General features: G+C 54.7%; 1 protein-coding gene across 11 annotated transcripts in view; it reads right to left on the reverse strand.

Moving 5' to 3' along the window:
* Window positions 1–27,665, reverse strand: part of CROCC (ciliary rootlet coiled-coil, rootletin) — a 58,081-nt gene that overhangs the window by 12,450 nt on the left and 17,966 nt on the right. For 10 of the 11 annotated variants that reach the window (XM_073007783.1, XM_073007782.1, XM_073007789.1 and 7 more), the window contains 19 exons: window positions 25,493–25,729; window positions 24,623–24,719; window positions 23,864–23,947; window positions 23,205–23,438; window positions 22,283–22,482; window positions 18,765–18,947; window positions 17,477–17,621; window positions 16,679–16,825; window positions 16,106–16,336; window positions 14,586–14,779; window positions 14,184–14,311; window positions 12,259–12,428; window positions 9,629–9,808; window positions 8,756–8,890; window positions 8,237–8,380; window positions 7,242–7,480; window positions 6,644–6,803; window positions 3,782–3,949; window positions 1,142–1,514 (listed from right to left, as the gene is read on the reverse strand). In XM_073007783.1, coding sequence (XP_072863884.1) covers window positions 1,142–1,514; window positions 3,782–3,949; window positions 6,644–6,803; window positions 7,242–7,480; window positions 8,237–8,380; window positions 8,756–8,890; window positions 9,629–9,808; window positions 12,259–12,428; window positions 14,184–14,311; window positions 14,586–14,779; window positions 16,106–16,336; window positions 16,679–16,825; window positions 17,477–17,621; window positions 18,765–18,947; window positions 22,283–22,482; window positions 23,205–23,438; window positions 23,864–23,947; window positions 24,623–24,719; window positions 25,493–25,729 — 3,449 coding nt within the window. The remainder of the gene's footprint in view (window positions 1–1,141; window positions 1,515–3,781; window positions 3,950–6,643; window positions 6,804–7,241; window positions 7,481–8,236; window positions 8,381–8,755; window positions 8,891–9,628; window positions 9,809–12,258; window positions 12,429–14,183; window positions 14,312–14,585; window positions 14,780–16,105; window positions 16,337–16,678; window positions 16,826–17,476; window positions 17,622–18,764; window positions 18,948–22,282; window positions 22,483–23,204; window positions 23,439–23,863; window positions 23,948–24,622; window positions 24,720–25,492; window positions 25,730–27,665) is intronic. The other variant, XM_073007784.1, reaches the window with a different exon arrangement.

Raw genomic sequence — 27,665 nt, forward strand, 5'->3', positions numbered from 1 at the left:
ATTCTTTTGGGTATATAGCTAGGAGTGGAATTGCTGGGTCTACAGTAATTCTATATTTAGTGTTCTGAGGAGCTGCCAAACTATTTTCCATGTGACTGCAGCATTTTACAATCCCACCAGCAATGTCCCTTGCCGGGTTTTTCCTTTGGAAGGATTTCCTGGAAGGGGTCAGGCCTGGTGGTGTATACATCTGAGGGAGATATTGGGGTCACAGGTGTGGTGTGGAGCTGAGGAAGAGAGGCTGAAAAAAATGGGATGTTGCTGGAGAGAAGGCAGGGGTCAACGAAGAGGATGGAGGGTCAGAAAATCAAAAAAGGAGTCAAGGGCATTAAGAGCTCTCCATCTCCCCATCCAGGAAAGGTGCAGTGGCTCATGCCTGTAATCCCAGCAGGAGGATCCCTTGAGTCCAGGAGTTCAAGACCAGCCCGGGCAACATGGTGAAACCCCATCTCTACTAAAAACACAAAAATTAAGCCGACATTATAGTGCACACCTGTAGTCTCAGCTACTTAGGAGGTTGTGGTAGGAGGATAACTTCAGCCCAGGAGGCAGAGGTTGCAGTGAGCCAAGATCACGCTACTGCACTTCAACTGGGGTGACAGAGTGAGATCCTGTCTCAAAAATTGAAAAAAAAGAACCACCCCACCTCCCGCAAAAATAAGTGGCCTAGACTGGGTGCCATGGCTCATGCCTGTAATCCCAACACTGAGAGGCCTAGACAGGAGGATCGCTTGAGGCCAGGAGTTCAAGACCAGCCTTGGCAACACAGTGAGACACACACACACCACCCCCCCCCCCCCCCCCCCCCCCCCGTCTCCACAAAAACTACAAAAATTAGCTGGGTGTGGTGGCACACCTGTAGTCCCAGCTACTCAGGAGGCTGAGGAGGGAGGACCACTTGAGCCCGGGAAATAGAGTGAGGCCTTGTCTAAAAAAAAAAGAAGCACCCTTGAGAAGCACGGATCAGTGAAGGGAGGGGCCTTGGTGAGGTGGCGGGGCTAAGAAGCGGGCCTCAGTGGAGGAGTATGGTGGACGCCTTGGGAAAAAAAAAACAGCGCTGTGGGGGCGGGGCCTGTGGGGGCGGGGCCTCAATGAGGCCCGCCTACCTCCCCCCTTCCCTGCAGCGCGGCGCTGCCCTTACCTCCTGTGGGTACATCCCGGGCAGGGGAGCCGGGCACCGGCCGCGGGGCTGGGCTGGGCGCGCGACCGAGGCCGAGGCCCCGGCGCAGAGCCGAGCGCAGGCCACCCAGCTGGGCCTCCGCTGCGCGCCGCTGCGCTTCCACGCGGGCCAGCTCGGCTTCCAGGCCTTGTGCCCGGCCCTCAGCTGCACTCAGCCGCAGGCCCAGCTCTGCAGCCTCGGCCCGCGTCGCCTCCAGCTTCAGCTCTAGGCCGCGGGTGTGGTCCAGCTGCTGCTTTTCAGTGCCACGCGCCTCCTCCAGGGAGCCCAGCAGGCGTCGCTCGCGGGTCCGGAACTCGCCTTCTTGTTCCTGCAGCTTCCGTTGGGCTACCTGGAGCTGGAGTGATGCCAGGAGGTGGGGGTCGGCAAGGCCCCCACCCCTAAGGCCCAGACTGGAGCCCACCATCCCTGGCTGTGTGGTCAGCACAACCCTTTATCCTTTAGTGCTCGCCACTCAAGCAGGAGGTGCAAAAACATCCCCGTGAGAGGAAATACTATAATTTGTTAATTAATCTCTTTATTCTTTATACAAGCCTTGTAATGCCCATAGTTTATTAGTAATAACAGCTAGCATTTGAATACATAGGGCTTATCAGTGCCAGACACTAAGTAACTTTCCAAAAAACATTAACTCTACTACTCTATGACTTGATCTCACTTTACAGAAGATGAAACAAGCACAGAGATGCTAAGTAACTTGTCCAAGACCACAGAGTTAGTAAACTGCCAGAGCTGGGATTCAAAGCCAGGCATTCTAGCTCCAAAGGCTGTTTTTTTGTTGTTGTTTTTGTGGGTTTTTTGTTTGTTTTTGAAGACGGAGTCTAGCTCTGTCACCCAGGCTGGAGTGCAGTGGTGCAATCTCAGCTCGCTGTAAACTGCCTCCTGGGGGGTTCAAGTGATCCTCCCACCTCAGCCTCCGAGTAGCTGGGATTACAGGTGAGCACCACCATGCCCAGCTAATTTCTGTATTTTTAGTAGAGACAGGGTTTCACCATGTTAGCCAGACTGGTCTCGAAATCCTGGCCTCAAGTGATCCACCAGCCTCAGCCTCCCAAAGTGCTGGGATTACAGGTGTGAGCCACTGCTCCCAGCTGTTTTTGTTTCTGTTTTTTAAACGTTTTTAATAGCTTGACAGCAGCTTATTAATCACATGTACTCACAGCCCTAGGGGGTGGGGGAAGGCAGGGAGGCACACCACACAGGGGCTGCAGGCTGGGAACACAGTGAACAGCCAGGAAGGTTAAGTGCCCACTGGTTCCAGAGGGAGGTGTGACCAGAGGCTGTTCCCTTAACCACTAGGCTACATTGCCCCTCCTTGCCCATAATTTATCAATCAATCTGCACACAGTGGGGGCATGCATTAAAAAATCATTTACCGGGGAACATCACACACCGGGGCCTGTCATGGGGAGGGGGGAGGGGGGGAGGGATTGCATTGGGAGTTATACCTGATGTAAATGACGAGTTGATGGGTGCAGCACACCAACATGGCACAAGTATACATATGTAGCAAACCTGCACGTTGTGCACATGTACCCTACAACTTGAAGTTTAATAATAATAAAAAAAAAAAAAAAAAAAAAACACCTAAGTGTCCATTGACAGTTGAATTAATAAAGAAAATTAATAAATAAAGATGTAGAAACAAAAAAAAAAAAAAAAAAATCATTTACCAATGGGATGCAGGGTCACACAGACACAAAGCCACCCCTGCCATTTAGAGAGTCAACCTCTCACAGTCACCAATTTCACTGGAAACCCCATCTACTGAGCAGCTGGTTGCCAGGACCTGTGCCAGGGCCCTTCATACATGCCCGGCTGCGCTAGTCCATCTCTTATGAGCACTCTGAGGCACAGAGATGAAGTGACTTGCTCCGGGGCATACAACAGATTCACAGCGATGAGACAGCCGGAAAAGGCAGAGCAGGAAGAGTGTGGGCTTTGGAGTCAGACAGACCTAGATGGCTGTGTGACCTTGGGTAGATCCCTCGACCTCTCTGAGGGTTCTGTAAAATGCGGCTAATGGTAGGACGGGCGTGGTGGCTCACACCTGTAATCCCAGCACTTTGGGAGGCCGAGGCACGTGGATCACCCGAGGACCAGAGTTTGAGATGAGCCTGACCAACATGGTGAAATCCTGTCTCTACTAAAAATACAAAAAAAATTAGCTGGGTGTAGTGGTGAGCACCTGTAATCCCAGCTACTCGGGAGGCTGAGGCAGGAGAATCGCTTGAATCCAGGAGGCAGAGGTTGCAGTGAACCAAGATCGCGCCAGTGCACTCCAGCCTGGGCGACAGAGTGAGATTCCATTTCAAAAAAAAAAAGTAAAAATAAAAATGGGGCTAACGGTATCTACCCCATGGGGCTGCTGGAAGAGTCAAACAAGGTCGTATTTACAGGGCCTCTCCCTGCCCATTTTGTGGCGGCATACAGTAGACCCACTGTTCTTTGGGCTGTTATTATAACTTGGGAAGGGTCACAAGGAGTGGGGGAAGGAACGAGCCCTAGGGAGTGGCCTTTCAGAATGGTCCCAGCACTGGGGTGCCTACCTGCTTCCTGCTGGAGGGAGGAAAGATGCACCAGCCCACCCGCCTGCTCAGTTACCTCCTGCCGCATCACCTCCAGGCTGGCCTCGCCCTTCAGCAGCCTCTGCCGGAGGCCCAGGGTCTCCCGCCGGCTCTCCTTCTCTGCCCGCTCGCCCAGCGCCAGGCGGCCCTGCAGCTCCGCCAGCTCCCGGCCCAGTCTGGTGTTCTCACTGTCCAGCATCTTCATCTGTGAGAGAGCGGGAACGGCAGCGGGTTCAGTTCTGCCCCTGTGCCCTCCCAGTCCTGGCCCAAGGCCACTTGGGACCTACTGCTCTAGGGACACCTATATCGAATACCACCCCATATCCACTGGGAGCTGGCCCCTAGATAACCACACCGAGCTCAGGCGATGCCAGGCACTTGGGCACCAGTGGCCTGTCTATCATTTAATCAGTGGGCCAAAATGACCTTTCATGAGGGGATTGGTATAGTAGAAGGAGGGCTCAGCCCTTAGCAGACCACGAGTTCACAGGCAGAAACCATAGCTCCCTGGGTTATCTTTCATCTCTACAATGGTGATGAACATGTTTGAAGCGCTTACCATGTGTCCAGTCCTGTTCTAAGCACTTCAGTTACATTAACTCATTTAATCTTCGTACAGTGCTATATGAGGGAGGTAGTAACATTATTCCTATTTAACAGATGAGAAAACTGAGCCTCAGAGTGTCAAAGTAACCTGCCCAAACTCACAGAGCTCACACACACCAGACTGGGATTCGATCTGAGACAACTGCAACGTTCTAAGCCCCCATTTCCCCACAGGAGCAGGTGGGGGTACTGCCTACCTACCCCATGTGCTACAGCAAGGGTAACAGGAGATGCCATAGCATGAAACACGCCCAGCAAAACCTGGCGTGCAAACGCAAGCTCCTTTCAGGGAGTCTTGTGGTTTCTCAGGAAGGGGCCTGGGTGAAGGGGGCTGTGGTATCTCTGGCTATCAGAGTATCAGAATATCTCTGGCTATCCGGTTGTGATATCTCCTTTTTGTAACTAAAAACAAATTGTTTTTTTCTTTTCTTGAGACAGAGTCTCGCTCAGTCACCCAGGCTGGAGTGCAGTGGCGCGATCTCCGCTCACTAGAAGCTCCGCCTCCTGGATTCATGCCATTCTCCTGCCTCAGTCTCCAGAGTAGCTGGGACTACAAGCACCCGACACCATGCCCGGCTAATTTTTTTGTATTTTTAGTAGAGACGGGGTTTCACCGTATTGGCCAGGATGGTCTTGATCTCCTGATGTTAGGTGATCCACCTGTCTTGGCCTCCTAAAGTGCTGGGATTACAGGCTTGAGCCACCGCGCCTGGCGCCAGGCCACAAAGTTTTTTAAAAAAATTTGGGGGGGGCCAGGCGTGTGGCTCACGCCTGTAACCCCAGCAAAAATTTGTGGCCGGGTGCGGTGGCTCACGCCTGTAATCCCAGCACTTTGGGAGGCAGAGGACAGTGGATTGCTTGAGCCCAGGAGTTCGAGATCGGCCTGGCCAACACAGTGAAACCCCGTCTCTACTAAAAATACAAAAAACTTAGCCAGGCGTGGTGGCGGGCATCCATAATCCCAGCTACTCGGGAGACTGAGGCAGGAGAATTACTTGAACCTGGGAGGTAGAGGTTGCAGTGAGCCAAGATCGCGTCATTGTACTCCAGCTTGGGCAACAAGAGTTGAGACTCCGTCTCAAAAAGTAAATAAATAAATAAAATAAAAATAAAAATTTTAAAAACTTTTTAAGAGACAGGGTCTTGCTTTGTCGCCCAGGCTGGAGTGCAGTGATGTGATCACAGCTCACTGCAGCCTTGACTTCCTGGGCTCAAGGGATACTCCCACCTCAGCCTCCCAAGTAGCTGGGACTCCAGGAGCGTGCCACGACAACTAGCTATTTTTAAAATTTTTTGTAGAGACTGGTTCTCACTATGTTGCCTGGGTTGGTCTTGAACTCCTAGGCTCAAGCAATCCTCCCGTCTTTGCCTCCTGAAGGATAAGATTAAAGGCATGAGCCACCACAGCTGGGTAATTTTTTGCATTTTTAGTAGAGACAGGTTTTCACCATGTTGCCCAGGCTGGTCTCAAACTCCTGGGCTCAAGCAATCCACTGGCCTCTGCCTCCCAAAGTGCTGGCATTACAGGCATGAGCCACTGCACCTGGCCTGGTTGTGATATCTCTGGGTGAGGACAGCAGGTGCTTCTTCAATGCACGCTGCTCTTGATGAGTTTGGAGATCATCTAATTCACACGTCAGCAAACTACAGCCCACAGGCCAAATTCGGCCAGTCTCCTGTTTCTATAAGGGTCTGAGCTAAGGATTTTTTTTTTTTTTTTTTACATTTTTAAATCGTTGAAAATGGATCATTTCTAAAGGAAGAACGATATTTCTTGACACATGAAAATGACAGAAAATTCACATTTCAGTGTCCCTAAACAAAGTGTGACTGGAACCCACACCCCTCCGTTCATGAGCTGTTTGGGGCTGCTTTCTCACTACCCCGGCAGAGCCAAGTAGCTGCAACAGAGACTGTGTGGCCGGTAAAGCCGGAAATATTTACCATTTGGGCTCTTTACAAAAAACTATTTGCCAACCTCTGACCTAGTTCACGAAATGTGTACCTTTTGTTGTTCGCAGATTCCTCTGAGAACTAGACAAGGACACCAGCTCCTCACCTTGGAGAAATGTGAGCCTGAGCGTGCACACAAATGCACGCAGACTTTTGCACAGATTCAGGGATTCAAGGACTGCTCAAAGCCCATCCATTCACACCAAGGTTAGGTAAGAGGGCTTGTCATAGTTCAAGCCCCTGGTTTTACATAGAGGGAAACATGATTCCAGAAAGGGGGAGCTACTGGCCCTAGGACACACAGCAAACCCTGGGGCAAAGAGTGGCACAGGGAAAGTACCTGACGCCGGAGCTCCTGCAGCTCCCGCCGAGCCTCCAGCCGCGAGCGCTCCACCTCCTGCAGCCCAGTTCGCAGCTCCCCGGCCTCCTTGCCCACGGCTGTCCGTGCCTCCTCTAGGAGTGCCAGCTTCTGCTCCTTGTCCTCATTGGCAAGCTTCAGGCTGGAGAGGGCAGAGGTCAGGGGCTGCCCTGGGTCCTGGGAGTAGTCAGTGGCTCTACACAAAAGCTGCCTCCTCCAGTTTCTGGAGTGGGTCAGGCACTGCCCGCCTATGTGGCCTCTCCCAAGAGCTGAGCCCTCCAGGGCTGGGGCCCAGGCCCTCGGCTGGGAGGGGTAGACTAGTGACTCCAGAAGGGGACCTGGTTTCCAGGGTGATGAGGCGGGTGGGTCTGAGTCTGGACCCAACCCTGCCCGCTGCCCCTCTGCCCCTTTCCCCAATCAACAGGGAGGAAACCTTCCTAAAATGAGCCAGGTGCCAGGCTCTGCTTAGGAGACAGAGGATCCGTATCTGGGCAATTTCCCCAGAACCTTGGGGCTGAAGTTAGATTTCAGGGATGGGATTCCATGAGAACTCAGGGCTGGTCCCCCTGTGACGCCCCACCTGATGCGCTCGCTTTCTGCCTTCTTCACAGCGGCCCGAAGCTCCTCGTTGGAGCGCCGCAGGGCCTCGCGCTCCTTGGCGCCCTCGCCCAGGCTGCGCCGCAGCTCGCCTGCCTCCTGGCGCTGCACCTCCCGGCCCTCCTGGCTCTCACGCAGCTTGCGCTGGGCCTCCAGCAGCTCCCGCCGCAGCCCATCACGGGCATCCTCCAGCAGACGCAGCTGGGTCCGAAGTTCTTCTGCCTGTGAGCACAGCAGGTGTCCCCAGGCCAGCGGTCAGGGACCACCCCTCAAGCTGGGTCTTGTACCCCAGATCCCTGGCCCCAGGGAGTCTGCCCCATCCCTCTGGAGTGCTGAGACCGCAGGCTGTGAGTTATCATTTGAGCAAGGCGTGCTGCAATCAGTAATGTTTTCACCTGAAGTCACCATCAGTCAGGACTGTCCTGAGTACACCAAGAGGGCAGAGACCCGACTCACCCCTCCTTGAGGCCAAATCCCACCTGTACACAACAGGCGCTTCACAATGCTTGCTAAATTCCACCTGCACACAACAGGTGCTTCACAATGTTTGCTAAATCCCACCTGTATACAACAGGCGCTTCACAATGCTTGCTAAACCCCACCTGTACACAACAGGCGCTTCACAATGCTTGCTAAACCCCACCTGTACACAACAGGCGCTTCACAATGCTTGCTAAATCCCACCTGTACACAACAGGCGCTTCACAATGCTTGCTAAATCCCACCTGTACACAACAGGCGCTTCACAATGCTTGCTAAATCCCACCTGTACACAACAGGCGCTTCACAATGCTTGCTAAATCCCACCTGTACACAACAGGCGCTTCACAATGCTTGCTGCCTCCTTTCTAAGTGCTGTTCATTGGTCCTCACATGCAGGGAGGAATCTTATACTCTTCCGGGGCCCTGGGGAACTAGGCCCCCAGGCACACAGCGCCATTTAGGGTATGCTGCTCAGAAGAGGGGGCGACTGCTCACCTCACGAAGACAGGAGTCCCGCTGCTTGCCCAGGTCTCGGGCCTGCTCTTGCAGCCTCCTCACCTCCTGGGCGTGGGCTGCAGCAGCCTCCTCCAGCTGGGCCCGTAGGTCCCGCAGCTCGGACGTCAGAGCGTTCACGGTGCTCTGGGACAGAGGGGCTCCTCAGACTCGGTCCTGCTGTGTCCCCAGGCCCTGGCTGCTCCCAACCTGCTTGGTGCACTATCCACTTTCAGCTCTAAACACGGCCCCTCCCGCTGGCCTGCCGGACCCTCTGCCGACCCCTGGATGCATAGTGAGTGCTGCCCGTGTAGCCAGGCTCTCCCTCAGGCCCAAAGGATTCATCAGGGCAGGGGTGAGCCACCTCCCTCAGATGGGGGCTCCCAAAGGAAGGGCTAAACCTCCTCTCCCACAGCCTGGAAGCTTCTCCAGGACAGGGCCATGCCTCCCCGTGGTGGGGCCTCCTCAGCCAGGGATGTGCCTCTCTATGAGACGGCAGCCCAGCTGCCCAGCCCGCCCTACCCGGTCCTGCTCCTGCCGGCTCTGGGCATCTCGTTTCTGCCGCTCCATCTCCAGGGAGATGGTGGCCAGGCTGTGCCGTGTACCCATCAACTTCTCTGACAGCGCCGTCTTCTCAGACTCCTTCAGAGACAAGGCCTGGGCAAAGGCAGGGGACAAAGGGCTTGGGGGATGGGCTGGTCCTGGGGACATGCTCAGGCTTCTTCCTGCCTAGGAAATGTGCCCACTGGGGGCTTAGAGGCCTGAGTGTGCCACCGCAGGTGGACCCAGGGCAGATGTGCAGCCCTGGAAGAGGGCACAAGGGCAGTCACAAGAATCCTGGACATGGATACCACTCATAGAGCTCACTGACCCACCACAGCACCCTGACAGCAGAGTCTTTCATTCTACCCATTTTACAGACGAGCAAACTAGACTCAAGGAGGCAGAGCGACTCACCCAGGTACACAGCTAGTGAGGAGAGGAGATGGGCGCAGTCTGCCCTGTCTCCGTTACGTTGTAGGAAAGTTAGGGACTTGTTATTTGTGGGGATGGATCAGCTGATGCCTGTGGGCATCGTGGGGACTGCTCAGAAGGCAGCCCTGAGGATCCATGCCCGGCCTGGGTGGGACGAGGCATGGGAGAATACAGAACAGCTTTCCTGGTGTCACAACTGTCACTGTCACTCAGTGAGTGCTCACTGTGTACCAGGCATGGAGCACAGCAAGGCCTCACGAACCCTCTTCTAATCCTCCCGTCCTGCAGGTGAGGAAACAGAGGACCCCAAGAGGGCAGTGGCCTGCCCCAGGGCTCTTAGCTGCCATGTGGCGGAGCAGGGTCCACCCCAGAACAGGAGCAGCTCAGAGAGCAGCAGAGGCCACGCCAGGGCTCACGAACCTGCTGCTTCTCGCTCTCAGCCAGGAGGAGGCCCTCGTCGCGCTCCTGCTGCAGGGTAGCAATCTCCTCACTCAGCTCTTCCTTCTCGGCCTCCAGCCGGGCCAGCAGCTCCTCCTGCTCACGCTGCAGCTGACTCTGCAGCTGAGCCCGCTCGGCCTCCAGCTCCCGCCATGCTGCCTCCTAGGGGGCCAGGACCGAACGCGTGTGACACACCAGGAGGGGCCCAGGCAGAACCCCCAAGACATCAGGGCATCAAGAGCCACCTGGCCCCCATACCCTCAGCGACAGGGAGGGTGACCAGGTAACTACAAGGGGGTGACGGAGACACGCCAGGGTTTTCTGAAAGTGCCAAGGAGCAGCAGTGGGCTGGCCTGGTGGTCCCAACATGATCCCCTGAGAAGGGACAAGCAGCTGTCAGCCAGGTAAAGAGAGAAAAGACAAAGAACCCCAGGCCAAGAGCACAGCCCCTGGAAAGGCCTAGAGGATGCAGGGTGCAGAGGGAAATGGGATGCAGTGAGCCACAGTGCCAGAGCCCCAGGCAGTGGCCGGGCCAGGACAGGCCGTGTGGGCCACGGGGATTCTAAGGACAGTGAGGGGAGTGGGAGAGACGACTCGAGCCAAGGTGACAAGGAGCAATCTGATTTTTAGCTTAGGGGATGTTCCAACAGCTGTGGAAGAGGGACTGGGGTTGGGATGGAGGGGAGTTAGGATTGGCTGTGACGAATGAATGGGGTCAGGGGTTGCCAGAGGAGCTGGAGAGAAGAACACAGACTAGGGGACATTAATGAGGACAAGCCAGGCAATGCAAAGGGCAAGAAGAGCAAGGGGGAGGTCACAGGAGTTTAGATCCCTGGGGACTGGAAAGGTGGGCAGGCAGAGTTCACAGGCAAAGAGCAGCCCACTTGGGGAGCCCAGGGGCAGGTGCCTGCCGTTTTTTCTTTCTTTTTTTTTTTTTTTTTAGATGGAGTCTTGCTCTGTCGCCCAGGCTGGAGTGCAGTGGCGTGATCTCTGCTCACTGCAAGCTCAGCCTCCTGGGTTCACGCCATTCTCCTGCCTCGGCCTCCTGAGTAGCTGGGACTACAGGCGCCCGCCACCATGCCTGGCTAATTTTTTTGTATTTTTAGTAGAGATGGGGTTTCACCGTATTAGCCAGGATGGTCTCGATTTCCTGACCTCGTGATCCACTCACCTTGGCCTCCCAAAATGCTGGGATTACAGGCTTGAGCCACTGCGCCCAGCCTCTTTTTTTTTTTTTTTTTTTTTGAGACAGAGCCTTGCTCTGTCACCCAGGCTGGAGTGCTGTGGCGTGATCTCGGCTCACTGCAATCTCTGCCTCCCAGGGTCAAGCAATTCTTCTACCTCAGCCTCCCGAGTAGCTGGGACTACAGGTGCATGCCACCATGCCCAGATAATTTTTTGTAATTTTAGTAAAGATGGGGTTTCACCATGTTAGCCAGGATGGTCTCGATCTCCTGACCTTGTGATCCGCCCACCTCGGCCTCCCAAAGTGCTAGGATTACAGGCTTGAGTCAGCACGCCCGGCCAAGCTGCCCCTTCTTTAAGAGCTTCACTGTAGCTCATGCCTGTAATCCCAGCACTTTGGGAGACCGAGGCAGGCGGATCACGAGGTCAAAAGTTTGAGACCAGCCTGAGGAACATGGTGAAATCCCATCTCTACTAAAAATACAAAAATTAGCCAGGCGTGGTGATGCGTTCGTGTAATCCCAGCTAGTCAGGAAGCTGAGGCAGGAGAATCGCTTGAACCCAGAAGGTGGAGGTTGCAGTGAGCCGAGATTGCACCACTGCACTCCAGTCTGTGCAATAGAGCGAGACTCCATCTCAAAAAAGAAAAGGAAAAAAAGAGTTTTATCGCCACCTGCTGGAGAAGCATGATAACAACCACCCAAGGCCATGGGGACTGCAGGGTGTGTGGCATCCCCTGGAGCCATGCAGTCATAGCCTGCACCTCTGTCGGAGGTAGCCCTGTCTAGGATTTGGTGGCCCAGGGCTCCTGTCCTGAGGGCCACTCTGGAGAGCATACCAGTGCCAGCAATAATAACTTATGGAGCATTTGCTAAGTACCAGTCACTATGCTCAGCCCTCTATGTGGATGGTCTCAGTTCATCCTCAATACCTTCCACTATCCTGTCCCTATTTCTACAGGTGGAGAAATGAAGGCACAGACACCTTGGGTAGCATCACCAGTAAGTGACCAAGATTACATTCAAACCCACGCAATGTAACCCCAGAGTCAGTCAGTGTTCTAGTAACTTCCCTGGTCCCTTGCCTTTCTATATATTCAGGTCTGAGTGGCCCTTCATATGCAAACAGTACTTAGCAAATGAAAGTGCTTTCCTGCTGTATGTTAGGTCAGCATTTCCCAAATGTGGTTGTGGACCCTCTGCATCAGGATTACCAGGGCTGGACCAGATTTGGGACCTGGGAATCTGCATGTCTAATAAGGACCACAACCTCCCCCACTGCCCGTACCCCAAGTCCTCCCAGCTGTCCCCAGGGCCTCCACAACAGAGAGGAAGTGCCATTTCACAGATGTAGAGACCAAGGCAGAGGAAGAACGACGATGAGACACTGGCTCTGAGGCCTGCCCACCCCTCCCCAGCTGCCTGAACCTTTTCGCGCTGGAGTCGCTGCAAGTCCTCCTCGTGGGCTGCCCGCTGCTCCCGCAGAGAGGCCTGGGCTTCCCGTTCAGCCTGCACCAGCTTCTGGGCCATGAGCTCCTTGTCTAGACTGGCTTTTTCCTGTGTAGCTATTATTTGCTGCCGCAGGCCCGCCAACTCCCCTGCACAAGAGGAATGGGGGAAAGGGCAGGGTTGGGTTCAAACTTTTCCTTGGGCCAGCAGACTTAGGCCAGGTGAGCCACATGGGCAAAATCCCAGAGGCAGAGGGCCTGCCTGGCAGCTAGTTTGGGTCCTCTTGAAGAATTGGCTTGCCCTCTCTGGGCCTCAGTTTCCCTATCTGCTACATGGGCCCACTGGCCCTGACCCCTTTCCTGCCTACCTAGAATGGCATTAAAGGCATAAAATGACTGATGAGAAGGCCTCCCAAATGGGAAGGATGCCAAAGATATAACAACCCTAGGCCAGGCGCAGTGGCTCACACCTGTAATCGCAGCACTTTGGGAGGCTGGGGCAGGTGGATCACCTGAGGTCAGGAGTTCGAGACCAGCCTGGCCAACATGGCAAAACCCTGTCTCTACTAAAAATACAAAAATTAGCCGGGTGTGGTGGTGGGCGTATGTTGTTACAGCTACTTGGGAGGTTGAGGCAGGAGAATCGCTTGAACCAGGGAGGCAGAAGTTGCAGTGAGCCGAGATTGCACCATTGCACTCCAGCCTGGGCGACAAGAGCGAGACTCTGTCTCAAAAAACAAACAGGCTGGGTCCGGTAGCTCATGCCTGTAATCCCAGTAGTTTGGGAGGCCGAAGCAGGTGGATCACCTGAGGTCAACAGTTCGAGACCAGCTTGACCAACATGGTGAAACCCTGTCTCTACTAAAAATACAAAATTAGCCAGGTGTGGTGGCGCATGCCTGTAATCCCAGCTACTTGGGAGGCTGTGGCAGGAGAATTGCTTGAACCTGGGAGGCGCGGAGGTTGAGGTGAGCCGAGATCATGCCATTGCAATCCAGCCTGGGCGATAAGAGTGAAACTCCGTCTCAAAACAAACAAACAAACAAACAAAAAACAACCCTATTACTGACTCAACACTAACTATAGGTTAAGCACCCAGCTAAGTATTCTAGATATAACTTCATTTTGTCTTCATAACATGCCTAGGTAGTTTATCCTCATCTCCATTTAACAGATGATGAAACGGAGGCTCAGAGGAAATCAGCAGCGACTTCCCAAAGCCGCACAGCTACACATAAAGCATCTCCTTTAATGACTGACATAAACATATCTGTCAAACGTTAACTATCAGTATTAATGGAAATGACTACAGGAAATGGAAATGGTATAGCCACCATCTAAAAACCATCTCCCGGGTTGGAAACCCACCAGCATCTCCCTTCCTGGTTCTGTCTGGCTCAGGTGTACAAGGACAGGAAAATTAATTTCCATGACCCAAGTAGGTGCTTAGTTAATGTTAGGTGAGCAGAAAGAAGCCCTGAGTTCAGACACTGGATGAGGAACGGTGTAGGGAAGCAGGGCTGGGATTTTGGGGCCAAGAGAGTCATCTGAAAACCACAGAGAACTCAGACTTTTTAACAGGCCTGATGAGGGATGAATTGCAGTTACCGTTGACTCAGCCAGGCACCATGCCACACAGCCTTACACGCTTTTCCCACGTCATCCTGGCAATAGGCTTAGAAAGTGGGCACTGACACCTCTAATAATGAGATGAGGAATCTGCAGCCCAGAGAGGAAAGGGGCTTACTCAAGGGAAGGTCAGGTCTAAGTGGTGGCACAGGACTAGAACCCAGACTAGCCAGACTCCTACTCCAGTGCTCCCAACTTCCGTGAGACCCCAGACCCTGGGAGGTTGCAGTCTGGGCTGGAGCCTGGTGTTCCCCCCAAGTCCCCAGCCCCTCGTACCAGTAAGGGTCTCCTTGGCCAGCAGCAGGGCCTGCCCCTCGGCTTCCAGATGCTCCCGGCGGGCCTCAAGCTGGGCCAGCTGCCGCTGCACCTCAAACAGGCTGCCCTCCAGGGCTTCCTTCTCCAAGCTGCAGCACATACAGTCCCTGAGGCCCTGGGACTCAGCCTCCCTGGCCCCAGGAAACTGTGGATCTCAGGGAGTGGCCAGGCATGGGCCAAGTGCCAACCTACCTGCCCGGCCAGGTCCACACTCCCTGGGGAAGCCTGAGCCACAGCTAGGATGTGTTGGCAAGCCAGACTCCTTAGTAACTGCCCCTGGGGGCCCATGCCTGGGTGTGGCTGGTCATGGTGTGGCCCCAGGAGGACCCCCCAAGGCGGGTTGGGAAGAGCCCAAGGCCTTACCGCAGGCGCGTGGCCTCCTCTGACAGGGTCCTGCCTTCACGCTCCGCAGCCGCCAGCTGCACAGCCAGGCCAGCGCGCTCCTTGGCTAGCGCCTCCTTCTCCCGGGCCGCTCGCTCCAGCGCCTCCACCTGCCGCTGGGCCTCCCGCCGGGCCTGCTCCAGCTCCTGCTCCCGCCCGCTCAGCTGCCGGGAGAGCTGGCCCCCACCCAGAGACTGAGCAGCACTCTCGGCATGCCCCAGCTTGTTCGTTGTGCAGCACCCCAACTCTGGGCCTAACCCAGTCCTGGCAGAAGGCCTGGGTTCGAGCCCAGGGTCTGCCCTCATGTGCTATATGTACTTGGGCAAGTCATGACCTTCTCTAGATCTGCAGTGCATGTGTGTACAAAAACGAGGGCCTGGCCAGGCACGGTGGTGCACGCCTATAATCTCAGCACTTTTGCTGGTGGATCACTTGAGGTCAGGAGTTCAAGACCAGCCTGGCCAACATGGTGAAACCCTCTCTCTACTAAAAATACAAAAATTAGCTGGGCATGGTGGTGCACGCCTATAGTCCCTGCTACTTGGGACGCTGAGGCAGGAGAACAGCTTAAATCCCAGAGGCGGAGGTTGCAGTGAACCCAGATCACGTCACTGCACTCCAGCCTGGGCAACACAGCAAGACTCTGTCTCAAAAAAAGAAAAAAAACAAAACCAAAAACAAACGAGGGCCCTCACTCAGCTTTGGGACTAACAAGTAACAGAACCCTTGTATTATGCTAAACTTGCAGAGAAGTTGAATATAGAAAACAGACACAAGTGCAGCTGCTCAGCAGGCCTCAAGGTGGAGGCCTACACCCTGCTCCTTGCATCCCCTGCCCCATCCTCTAGAGGCCCCTCCCAGAAACCCAGGGGCTCCAGGATAGACACTGCATGAAGGTCCTTGGATACTTGAAATCCTAAGGTCTCTTCCAGATGTGATGTTCCCAAAAGTCTAAGATTCCAATTCTAAAAGTCTTGACCTCTTATTAATCTGTATCATTATTATTATCATCATCATTATTATTTTGAGACGGAGTCTCACTCTGTTGCCCAGGTTGGAGTGCAGTGGCACCATCTCAGCTCACTGCAACCTCTGCCTCCCAGGTTCAAGCGATTCTCCTGCCTCAGCCTCCCGAGCAACTGGGACTATAGGCGCCAGACACCATGCCCAGCTAATTTTTTGTAGAGATAGGGTTTCACTGTGTTAGCCAGGATGGTCTTGATCTCCTGACCTCATTATCCACCCGCCTCACCCTCCCAAAGTGCTGGGATTATAGGCGTGAGCCACTGTGCCCGGCTAGCCCCATGTTATAGATGGGGCAACTGAGGTATGGGGAGGTTGGGCAGCTTGTCCAAGGTCCCCAGCTAGCAGAAGTGGGGCTGGATTTAACCCAGAAGCAGGCTCCAGAGCCTGTGACTTAACCCAGGACTGGATGCAGGGGGCTGGGAGCCCGGCCTGCCCCACATGCTCTCCACACCGCCCCCACACACGGCTTGGCCCACCTGCGCTAGCTGCTCCTGCAGCCGGCTGCGCTCATGGCGCAGCGTGGGGAGTTGCTGCTCCAGCGCCTCCTGGGCCTGCTCCGCCACTCGTAAGGAGCCCTCCAGGCCCTGCCTTGCCACCTCCTGCTCCAACCGCAGCTCCTCCAGCCGCTCCTGCTCTTCCCGCGCCACTGTGGCCTCCTGCTCTGCCTGCCGCTGCTGGCCCTGCAGGGCGGCCTTTTCTTCCTCCAGCTGTAGGCCGGGTACGAGTGGGGCCTCATGAGCAGGGTGCCCCTCCCAGGACGAGGATGCCTTCTCCACCCACCCACCACCCACAATAGCCCAGGGGAGGCTCCAAGGGAATAAAGGACAGTGCCCTTGGGTGTGTGGGACACTGGGGAGGGGGAGATGAGGGCCCATGGAGCTTCTGTGCTTTGACACCTAGAGAAGATAGACAGACAGACGGAGACAGAGAGAGAACCAGAGACAAAAAAGGAGGCAGCGGCCAAGACAGGTGGAGGGCTGGGCCTGGGATGCCTCACTGAGTGGGGAGGATGGGTGGCAAGGCAGTGGGCCCGCAGGTGCACAGCGTACCTGGGCAACAAGGCGGTTCAGATCCAGCTTGTCCTGAGCAAGGCTCTCGTTGAGTGCGCTCAGCTTGGACAGGGAGTCCTGCAGGGAGGCCTCCTCTGCCCTCAGCTTGGTCATGGAGAGCTCGAGCTCCACGCGGCCAGCCTCAGCCTGCAGAGTCAGGCCCTCAGAGATGAGGAAACGCAGAAAGGTCCGGAGGAGGTGAGGAGAGACAAGAAGAGACCCAGAGAGATGGACCCTCGGAGACAGGGGAGGGGAGACAAGGAGGGGACATAGTGTGAGATGGAAAAAAAAATCACCACAGAAAGCCCGCTGCTTATGGAGCCATTTAAAAGCCACACACCACAGAGCTGTGCAAAAATAGCTCAAGCTGCAGGGCAGGACCAGAGTTCAGAGGATCCCCTGAGTACGGTCTAGGGATAGCACTGCTCAGAGCCCAGGCTGCAGTGAACAAGGCCAGCCCCCCCGCCAAGGACTCTCTGGGCTGTGGCCCCAACTCTCAGACCCCAGGAGCTGAGTCTCAGGCACTGGATGACCCTGAGCTTTAGGCACTGCCCCCAGGAGCATCCAGAAGAGCAGGGATATGGCTATCAAGAGAGGTCAGTCCACTTATAACTGGAACCAGAGGTCCAGAGGTCTGTGGCCTGCGACAAAGATCAGCCTGTATCCAGAAGGAAGGGGTCAGTCTGTGACCAGGCTCAGAGGTCTGCCTGACACTGGGACCAGTCCATGCCAGAGCGAGACGTCTTGAGGCTGGGGGTCAGAGGTAGGTTTATGGTTGTGCAGCAAACAGGGACCCACCTTGGTCAGCGCCTCAGCCACCTCGGCCTTCTCGGCCTGCAGCATGTCCCGCTGCAGCGTGGCGCGGCTCAGCGCCTCCCTCACCTCCACCAGCTCCTTGGCCAGGACTGAGCGCTTCCCTTCCAGCTGCTCTAGCTGTCTATGGCTGCGGGACAGAGGGCGGGTGGGTGGCCCACATCACTTTCCTGCCCTGAACCTCCTGTAGCCAGCAAGATGCTGGGCCAGGGACCAGGCCTGAGGCAGGAGTTTGGAGAGAAAGAGTCTGACCCACAGGCCAACCAAGCCCACTACACTTAGCTGCATGACCCTGGGCCTCTGTTTTCACATCTGCAAAACGAGGTAACACTTGCCTCGTGACATTGTTTTTTTGAGACAGTCTTGCTCTGTTACCCAGGCTGGAGTACAGCGGTGCGATCTCGGGTTCAAGCAATTCTCCTGCCTCAGCCTTCTGAGTAGCTGGGATTACAGGTGCCCGCCACCATGCCTGGCTAATTTTGTAGTTTTAGTAGAGACGGGGTTTCCCCATGTTGGTCGGGCTGGTCTCGAACTCCTGACCTCAGGTGATTCCCCTGCCTTGGCCTCCCAAAGTGCCGGAATTACAGATGTGAGCCACCATGCCTTGCCTGTTTTAAGGATACAGACCTCACATGTGCTTAAAATGGTGCCTGATACATCTCCCCAAGGGCCTTCAGAAACAAGAATAACATGCACCACCACAGTCTACTAAACATCATCATCGATTGCGTCCCAGAGAGGTAAACAGCGCAGTGGGGAAGAGGTTAACTCTGAAGGCAGAATGCCTGGGTTCAAATCCTGGCTCTTCTGCTAACTAGCTGTGTGACCTGGGGCAAGGAACATGGCTTCTCTGTGCCTCAGTTTACCATCCACAAAATGGAGATAACAGCTTCTACGACACAGAGTTATCATAGAGTTGAATGAGAACTGAATTGCTTAAAATGGTATCTGGTACTTAGTGAAATTAGTAAGGATATTGTTATGATCATAACTAAATTTTAAAAATACTATTGTTAATATTACTACTGTTATTTTAATTATTGTTGTTATTATCATCCAAGTTCTACCTTTTAACTAGTTCTCTGATCCCAGGTAAGTGACGACACCTCCCTGAGCCTCAATTTCCTGAAATGGGTCTGCTAACCCGACATCAGAGGGGTCCAGATGGTAGGAGGCCCAGGACCCAGTGGGTGCTCCCTAACCCCCGGGGGCACTGTCAGGGGATCTGAGCCACATCTGAAGGGCCCTGGCAGGCAGGCGAGATGCTGCTCACCTGCGCTCAAGCTCCCGGCGCACCCGCGCACCATCCTGCACCGCGTCCTCCTGCTCTTCTTCCAGCCGGTCCCGCTGGCGCCGCAGCTCCTCCTGGGCAGCCTGCAGCTTCTCCCGCTCCTGCCGCAGCTCCTCGGCCTGCTGCTGGGCCACCTGCAGGCTGTGAGCCAGGTTGCTCTTCTCCCTTCAGGACAAGGGGAGGGGAGCAGAGGGGATGCTGGGGCTGCTCCTCTAGCCATGAGCTACATCCTTCCATCTTCCAAGGCACCTGCCTCCAGGAAGCCTTCCCTGACCACCCTGCCCATGGCTGACTCATTTCACTCACACCCTCCAGCAGAAGAACCTGGCTTTCCTTCTCCCCAGCCCGTCCACTTGGAGGCCCAGTGGAGTGAATGGAGGCACTGGGGTGATCTCCAAGCACCCCACCAGGTAGAAGAGGCCACGCTGGGCTCCTGGGACACACGGGCAATTGTGCCACCAGCTCTGCTAGGCCATGTGACCAGGAAATGCCCCCTATAACACGCCATGCCCCTCAATTCTGGGAAGCCTGATAGAGCTGAGTCTGCAGATCCCACAGCTTCCTGCTACATAGGCACATGGTGGCCAAAGCAGGGAAGGGAGGAGAAGGCAACAACTGGGACCCCAAAGACTTGCTGTGAGCTGCCACTTTCCTCACTGGCAGTAGGTGCAAAAAAACTTCACAACATGATTTTTTTTTTTTTTTTTTTTTCCTGAGGCGGAGTCTCACTCTGTCACCCAGGCTGGAGTGCAGTGGCGTGATCTCCCCTCATTGCAAACTCTGCCTCCCAGGTTCACGCCATTCTCCTGCCTCAGTCTCCTGAGTAGCTGGGACTACAGGCACCTGCCACCACACCCAGCTGATTTTTTGTATTTTTAGTAGAGACGGGGTTTCACCGTGTTAGCCAGGATGGTCTTGATCTCCTGACCTCGTGATCTGCCCGCCTGGGCCTCCCAAAGTGCTGGGATTACAGGCATGAGCCACCGTGTCCAGCAATTTTTTTTTTTTTTTTTTTTTTTAATTTTAGATGGAGTCTCACTCTGTCGCCCAGGCTGGAGTGCAGTGACACAGTCTTGGCTTGCTGCAACCTACACCTCCTGAGTTCAAGTGATTCTCCTGCCTCAGCCTCCCGAGTAGCTGGGATTACAGGCACCTATCACCAAGCCCAGCTTTATTGCATTTTTAGTTAGAAGTGGGGTTTCACCATGTTGGCCAGGCTGGTCTCAAACTCCTGACCTCAAGTGATCTGCCCGCCTCGGTCTCCCAAAGTGCTGGGAATACAGGCATGAGCCACCACACCCGGCCCTAATTTTTTTTATTTTTTACTTTTATTTTTATTTACTTTTTTTTTTTTTTTTGAGACGGAGTCTCGCTCTGTCGCCCAGGCTGGAGTGCAGTGGCGCGATCTCGGCTCGCTGCAAGCTCCGCCTCCCGTGTTCATGCCATTCTCCTGCCTCAGCCTCCTGAGTAGCTGGGACTACAGGTGCCCGCCACCGCACCCGGCTAATTTTTTGTATTTTTAGTAGCGACGAGGTTTCACCGTGGTCTCGATCTCCTGACCTTGTGATCCGCCCGCCTCGGCCTCCCAAAGTGCTGGGATTACAGGCATGAGCCACCGCGCCTGGCTACTTATTTTTTTAGACACAGAGTTTCACTCTTGTTGCCCAGGCTGGAGTGCAGTGGTGTGATCTCGGTTCACCGCAACCTCCGCCTCCCGGGTTCAAGCGATTCTCTTGCCTCAGCCTCCTAAGTAGCTGGCATTACAAGCATGCGCCACCATGGACGGCTGATTTTGTATTTGTAGTAGAGACAGGATTTCTCCATGTTGGTCAGGCTGGTCTTGAACTCCTGACCTCAAGTAGTCCTCCAGTCTCAGCCTCCGAAAGTGCTGGGATTACAGGTGTGAGCCACTGTGCCTGGCCAATTTTTTTAATTTTTAGTAGAGATGGGGTTTTGCCATGTTGGCCAGACTGGTCTCAAACTCCTGACCTCAAGTTATCCACCCGCCTTGGCCTCCTAAAGTGCTGGGATTACAGGCGTGAGCCACTGTGCCCAGTCGACAATGTGCTGTTAAGTACAAATAGCAGAATGCCAAATGAGATGTTTGCTGTGAACACAACTACTTAAAAAGATCTTCTCCTTTCCAGGCATAGCAAGCCTCGGTTTACTCTCACATGGACCTGAATTCCAATTCCCACCCTGCCACCCCCAGCCACACACGCTGTACGAATCTGAGCGAGTCTCTCAAGCTTACAACAACAGAGTTCCGAATTGCATGAGTTTGACAGGAAGGCTAAATGACAGAGTACATAAAAACCACTCAGCCAAGAGCCCGGCACACAGTAGGTGTTATAGGCATGAGCCACCACACCCAGCCTGAATTTTCACTTTTTAAAATTTTTAATTAAATTTTAATAGAGCCAGGCACAGTGGCTTATACCTGTAATCCCAGCAATTTAGGAGGCTGAGGTGGGAGGAGTGTTTGAAGTTAGGAGTTCAAGACCAGCATGGGAACACAGTGAGACCCCCATCTCTACAAAAAATTTAGAACTGTTGGGGGCTTGTCTAGCATCCTCGGGGCTGAGATCAGAGTTGCCCAGGACCCGGGGAGGTGAGGGCTCAGAGGGTGGTGAGGGCACAGAGGAAGGGAGTGGAAACCTAACCCTCAGGCATGGGTCCCATATCCTTCCCCAGGCCAGGCCCAGGCCCTGGCCCCCAACTAGGAACAGCTGGGAGGTAGAGGTGGGAGGATCACTTGAGTCTGGGAGTTCCAGGCAACAGTGAGCTGTGATGGAGCCATTGCGCCCCAGCCTGGGAAACAGAGCAAGAGCATGACTCAAAACACAGCAAAACAAAACAAAACAAAACAAACAAAACAAAACTGAATAATAAAAACTAAATGTTGGCCAGGCGCGGTGGCTCATGCCTGTAATCCCAGCACTTTGGGAAACGGAGGCGGGTGGATCACCAGGTCAGGAGTTCAAGATCAGCCTGGCCAAGATGGTGAAACCCCATCTCTACTAAAAATACAAAAAAATCAGCCGGGCGTGGTGGTGGGCACCTGTAATCCCAGCTACTCGGGAGTCTGAGGTGAGAACTGCTTAAACCTCAGAGGCGGAGGATGCAGTGAGCCAAGATCGCGCCACTGCACTCCAGCCTAGGCCACACAGTGAAACTCCGCCTCAAAAAAAAAAAAAAAAAAATTAGCCTGGCGTGGCAGCGGGCACCTATAGTCCCAGCTACTCGGGAGGCTGAGGCAGGAGAAAGGCATGAACTCGGGAGGCGGAGCTTCCAGTAAGCCAAGATCGTGCCACTGCACTCCAGCCTGGGCGACAGAGCGAGACTCCATCTCAAAAATAAAGAAATAAATAAACAAATAAATAAATATTAATAGGCACATGTAGCTATTGGTGACAATATTAGCGCATAAGGCTCAACTGGTGTTATGCCCAGATGTTTGTTTATTCTTCAGCAGCCCCCAGCTCAGACCTCCCCAGCACCTGCTCAGGAGCTCGTTGGCACTCCGCAGCCGCTGCACCTCGCGCTGGGCGTCCTCATGGGCCTGCATGGCACTGTCGGTTTTGTCCCGCAGGCGCTGCAGCTGTTCGTCTAGTGCCCGCCGCTCACTCTCGCTGTCGCTAAGCTGCTTCCGCAGGGTGCCCAGCAGGTCCTGGCTTGCCTCATAGCGCCCACGCATGTCCTGGGGGTGGGGATCACAGAGTCTAGAGGGGTCCTGGGAGGCCTCCAGAGCCCACCTACTCTCTTCTGGTTCCAGGGATACACACCAGTCTACGCTAGGCAGGGTCCAGGGCCTGGACCTGGCCTGGGACAGGATAGGGGCCTAGGCCTGAGATCCAGGCTTCCACTCCCCTACTATGTGCCCTCACCACCCTCTGAGCCCTCACCTCCCTGGGGTCCCAGACAACTCCTATCAAAGTCTCCCCTCCCCCCATGCCACACAAACCCCCAGGCACACTAGTCTCCAGGGCTCCCAGGCCCCTCTCCTTTCCATCCTGGTTCCACCCTCAGACTCCTCCCTACCCTGGCTCTGCCCCTAGTTGCCAAGCTCCTCTCATCCTAGGCTCAGATTCCCCTTGCTAGACCTTTTCCCAGGGTCCTGGCTCCCTCTCTACCAGGACCCTAACACTGCCGCATTCTTCTCCCTCCACCAGCTGCCCAAGCACCCCTACTTCTGAGCTCTGTTTCACCGCAGAGCTCTCGGCCACCTCCTTGGGGGTCCTGACACCCTCAGACACTATTTCTAAGGGCTCTGGCTGCACCACAGGGCGCTCAGACTCCTGTTCTGGACCCTGGCCCCGGACCAGCCCCCGCCCCAACCCCCACCCCCACCCCCACCCGGAGGGCGCGAGCACCTCCCCCAGGACGTCTGGGGGCGCCCAGAACACTCAAACCCCTTCCTACCTGGACCTGCAGCTGGCGCTTGTGCAGGGCGGAGTGGATCAGGGCGAGCGTGGAGGAGTCTGAGCAGGCCGGGGAGGGGCCTCGGCGGGGCGAACGGCCTCGGCCAGGTGAGGACCGCCGCGGTGGGGACGGAGTCCGCTGGCCCGAGAGACCCCGCAGGCTGCCGTCAGACGCATCCGCGGTGCGCTCCGAGCCGCTCAGCTGGACGCCGCTCTCAGAGTCCGACAGGACGGCCTGAGGGCAGGGGAGGAAGGCAGAAAGAGGCCACAGAGTTAGGAACCGCGGGGTTAGCTGGGCAAAGACGCCCAAGGGAGGCTGGGGGCCGCCTCATCCCAAATGATCCCTCCTACAAGAAGCCTTCCTGATTTCACCTCCTCCACTAGTTCAGTTCTCAGCTCGCAGCTGAGGCCTCCGATTTATTGCGAAGACATCATTTGGCCTTGCTCACAGGTGGGCTCCGGAAGGGCTGTGCCTCCCCTCTGACACTGGGGGTTCCCCAGGGCAGGGGCCGGTTGAGCTAGCAGGGCTGCTGAGCAGCTACAGCCTGGGCCCCAGGCCCGCACCTATTTGCAGTTCAGTCCCAGGCCACCGAAAGGCGTGGCAGGGGAGCCCAGGACCGCCTGGCAGGGCCCTGTCTTCCCGCCTCTCTGGGCTCACACCTGTGCCAGGTCCCTTAGGGTCTGCTGTAGCCCCTCTCCGTCCTCTGTCTCCAGGGCCGCCTGCTCCTGTAGTCGCAGCGATTCCTGGAGTGCAGTTAGGGAGACAAAGGGTGGTCTGGGTTCTATCTTATCTGAAACCTCCCCTTCCCCTCCCTCCCTGGCCCACCACTGACCAGGTGGCCTCTGAAGCCATATCCATCGGCCAGCCACCTGGTAGACCTCACAGCAGGCCCGAGGCCCTCGCTGAACAGTCCAGGCCCAGAGAAGAGCTGTGTCCTGCCCCAGGTCACACAGTCAACTGGAGGAGAGCCAAACCTAGAACCCAGGCCAGGCCCCACACAGAGGGGTGACCAAACCAGGCCGTACCCTGGAGTAGTGAGTGTCCCACTGGTGGGGGAGGGGGAGTAGCTGGGTTGCCAGAGGCAGCATCTGGACCTGGAGAGCGTGGATGGGAGTTCAAGTCCCCACTCTCCTGCTTACTGGCTCTGAGACTGGACAAGCAGTTCCCCTCTTGGGCCTCAGTTTCCCCATCTGTGTCATGAGGATTACACTACTGGGCTGCTGGGGGGAAGAAATGGGATGGAGGAGGTGAGTGTGCTTACCACGAAGATTGCACACCTGTGAGGGCTGAACCTGGGTGTGAGTGAGACGCTGGGGGTGACCCAGGTGGCCCAGGCAGCCCAGCCCTAAGCCTGCGTCCATGGATCTGGCTGGTACCCCATCCCACCCTGCCACATCTCAGGGGAAGCGACAGCTCACCAGGGCCTCAAGCTTCTCGGTGAGGTCCTTGTTGACCTGATCCTTCTCCAGATTCTGCTTCTGAAGATGCTCCACTGCCAGGCCCAGCTCTGTCACTCTGGAGTTGGGGGAGCAACAGAGGTGAATAGGGGACCACCCCTGCCTCTCAAATCCACTAGCTCTGTGTCCACCATGCTTCTCCAAACCCGAGGCAGGGACCCTAACATCCACCTCCCTGGCTGTGTGACCTTAGGCAAGTCCCGGCTCCTCTCCAGACCTCACACTTCTCATCTGTGAAATGGGAATGAGGTTCCCACCAGCTTTATCTCATGGGAAAGCACTTGAGGACTTGTCCAGGTGGCAGGAGTAAGGGGCACAAGTTCTTTTTTTTTGTTTTTTTTTTTTTGAGACAGAGTTTCCCTCTGTCATCCAGGCTGGAATACAGTGATGTGATCTTCACTCACTGCAACCTCCACATTCTGGGTTCAAGCGATTCTCCTGCCTTAGCCTCCCTCACAGCTGAGATTACAGGCACGCACCACCACACCCGGCTAATTTTTGTATTTTTAGTAGAGACAGGGTTTTGCCTGTTGGGCAGGCTGGTCTTGAGCTCCTGACCTCAGGTAATCCCCCCACCTTGGCCTCCCAAAGTGCTGGGATTACAGGTGTGAGCCACCACACCCGGCCACAAGTTCTGTCATCAGAGGCTAAGCTGTTTATGATATACACTGGGCAAGTGCCTTCGGAACCTCAGTGGGGTGCCTGGGAAGACTGGCTGAGCTCACAGAGGAAGGCCCTGTGCCTAGTGAACAGATGCTCCCTTCTCCCCAACTCTCCAGTTTTACCTTCTGCAGGGACGCCTGCCTTGTGCGGCACCCACCACATACCTACCTGGCACTGAGGTCAGCCTTGTCCAGGTCGCTTTGCATCTGCTGCTGGGCCAGGTCCTTCTCTCGGAGCACCTTGTCCTGCAGCTGCTCCTCCAGCTGGGCCTGCAGCAGGGCCTGCTTCTCCAGGGCTGCCTCAGTCCGGCTCTCTGCCAGCCGCAGGCCCGTGCTCAGTCCCAGGCCTGCCTCCTGGACAGCTCGTGATGTCCGGGCCAGCTCCCCTCCCAGCTGCAGCAGGTCCCTTGGGGAGAGAGCACAGGCTGGCGATGGGATGGGGCTCACTCCCAACTACAAATTAAAATTATGCTGGGGCCAGGTGTGGTGGCTCACACCAGTAATCCCAGTACTTTCTTTGGGAGGCCGAGGCGGGCAGATCACCTGAGGTCAGGAGTTTGAACCAGCCTGGCCAACATAGTGAAACCCCATCTCTACTAAAAATACAAAAATTGGTGGGGCATGGTGGCACCCGCCTGTAATTCCAGCTACTTGGGAGGCTGAGGCAGAATTGCTTGAACCCAGGACATGGAGACTGCAGTAAGCCGAGATCATGCCACTGCACTCCAGCCTGGACAACACAGCAAGACTGCGTCTCAAAAAAATAAATAAATAAAATAAAAATAAAAATATATTAGGCTGGGTGCAGTGGCATGCACCTGCAGTTTCAGCTATGTGGGAAGCTGAGGCAGGACTGCTTGAGCCCAGGAGTTTGAGGCCAGCATGAGAAACACAGTGAGACTCCATCTCAAAAACAAAAGAGGAAGAAAAAAAAATACAACCACAAACCCTACACTGGGATGCCATTTGTCCACTATCAGATCGGGGGGGGGGGGGAAAGGGTCACATAATACACAGGGAGGGACTCTGGGGTAACAGGCGCTCCCCTACACAGCTGGTGGGAGGGTGAGTACAACCACTAGGGAGAGCACTGGGGGAGAGTTCCGAGAACTATGCATGCATAGGACCTTCCCACCAGCTCCTCCTCTAAGAACGTATCCAAAGATAGACCCCAGCACAGAGAAGATGGCTTGTGCACAAGGAGGTTCACTGCAGCATTGCTCGTGTAAAAAAATCCTGGTGACAACCTGAATGTCTATCAAAAGGGGACTACTACTAAGTACATGATGGTACATCCATTCAGTAGAACACTCTGTGGTCAAAGAAAACCAGTGAAAAAGTTCCTCCCAGTCTGACACAGAGTCACTTCCCAGTTAAAACTGGTAGGTGAGGAAAGTGTCTTCAAGAACGGTGAAGAGGAAATTTTACCAGGCGTATATACAAAAAAGTGTGTGTGTGTGTGTGTGTGTGTGTGAGAGATCTGCTTTATTTGATTATATAAGATAACCCTGGAAGGTCACTTAAGAAACTGATAGGCCAGGCGCGGTGGCTCACGCTTATAATCCCAGCACTTTGGGAGGCTGAGGTGGGAAGATCACCTGAGGTCAGGAGTTCAAGACCAGCCTGGTCAACATGGCGAAACCCTGCCTCTACTAAAAATACAAAAATTAGTTGGGTGTGGTGGCTCATGCCTGTAATCCCAGCTACTTGGGAGGTGGAGGTGGGAGAATCACTTGAACCTGGGAGATGGAGGTTGCAGTGAGCCAAGATCGTGCCACTGCACTCCAGCCTGGGAAACAGAGCGAGACTCCATCTCGGAAAAAAAAAAAAAAAAAAAGAAACTGATAATGCGTCTCATAGTAACTTGGTGGCCAAAAGAAAAAAGAAAAAAGAAAAAAATTGTATATATAAAAAGAAAAAAAAGCTGATAATGCTGCTTGCCTCCAAAGAGGGAAGGGGGATATCTGGGGTCAGCAGGGAGAGGGAGCCGTTTTACTGTGTACTGTTTTGAAATGTGAACCTTGTGAACATGTGACTTAATCAAAAGTAAAATATAAAAATATTAAAAGGCTACTTAAAATTTTTGTTTTTGTTTTTGTTTTTTTTGAGATGGAGTCTCTTTCTGTCGCCTAGGCTGAAGTACAGTGGTGTGATCCTGGCTCACTGCAACCTCTGCCTCCCCGGTTTAAGTGATTCTCCTGCTTCAGCCTCCCAATTAGCCGGAATTACAGACATACGTCACCACATCCAGCTAATTGTTGTATTTTTAGTAGAGACAGGGTTTCACCATGTTGGCCAGGTTGGTCTTGAACTCCTGACCTGCCTCAGCCTCCCAAAGTGCT

This window comes from Chlorocebus sabaeus, chromosome 20 (assembly GCF_047675955.1).
Source record: "Chlorocebus sabaeus isolate Y175 chromosome 20, mChlSab1.0.hap1, whole genome shotgun sequence".
Lineage (NCBI taxonomy): Eukaryota > Metazoa > Chordata > Mammalia > Primates > Cercopithecidae > Chlorocebus > Chlorocebus sabaeus.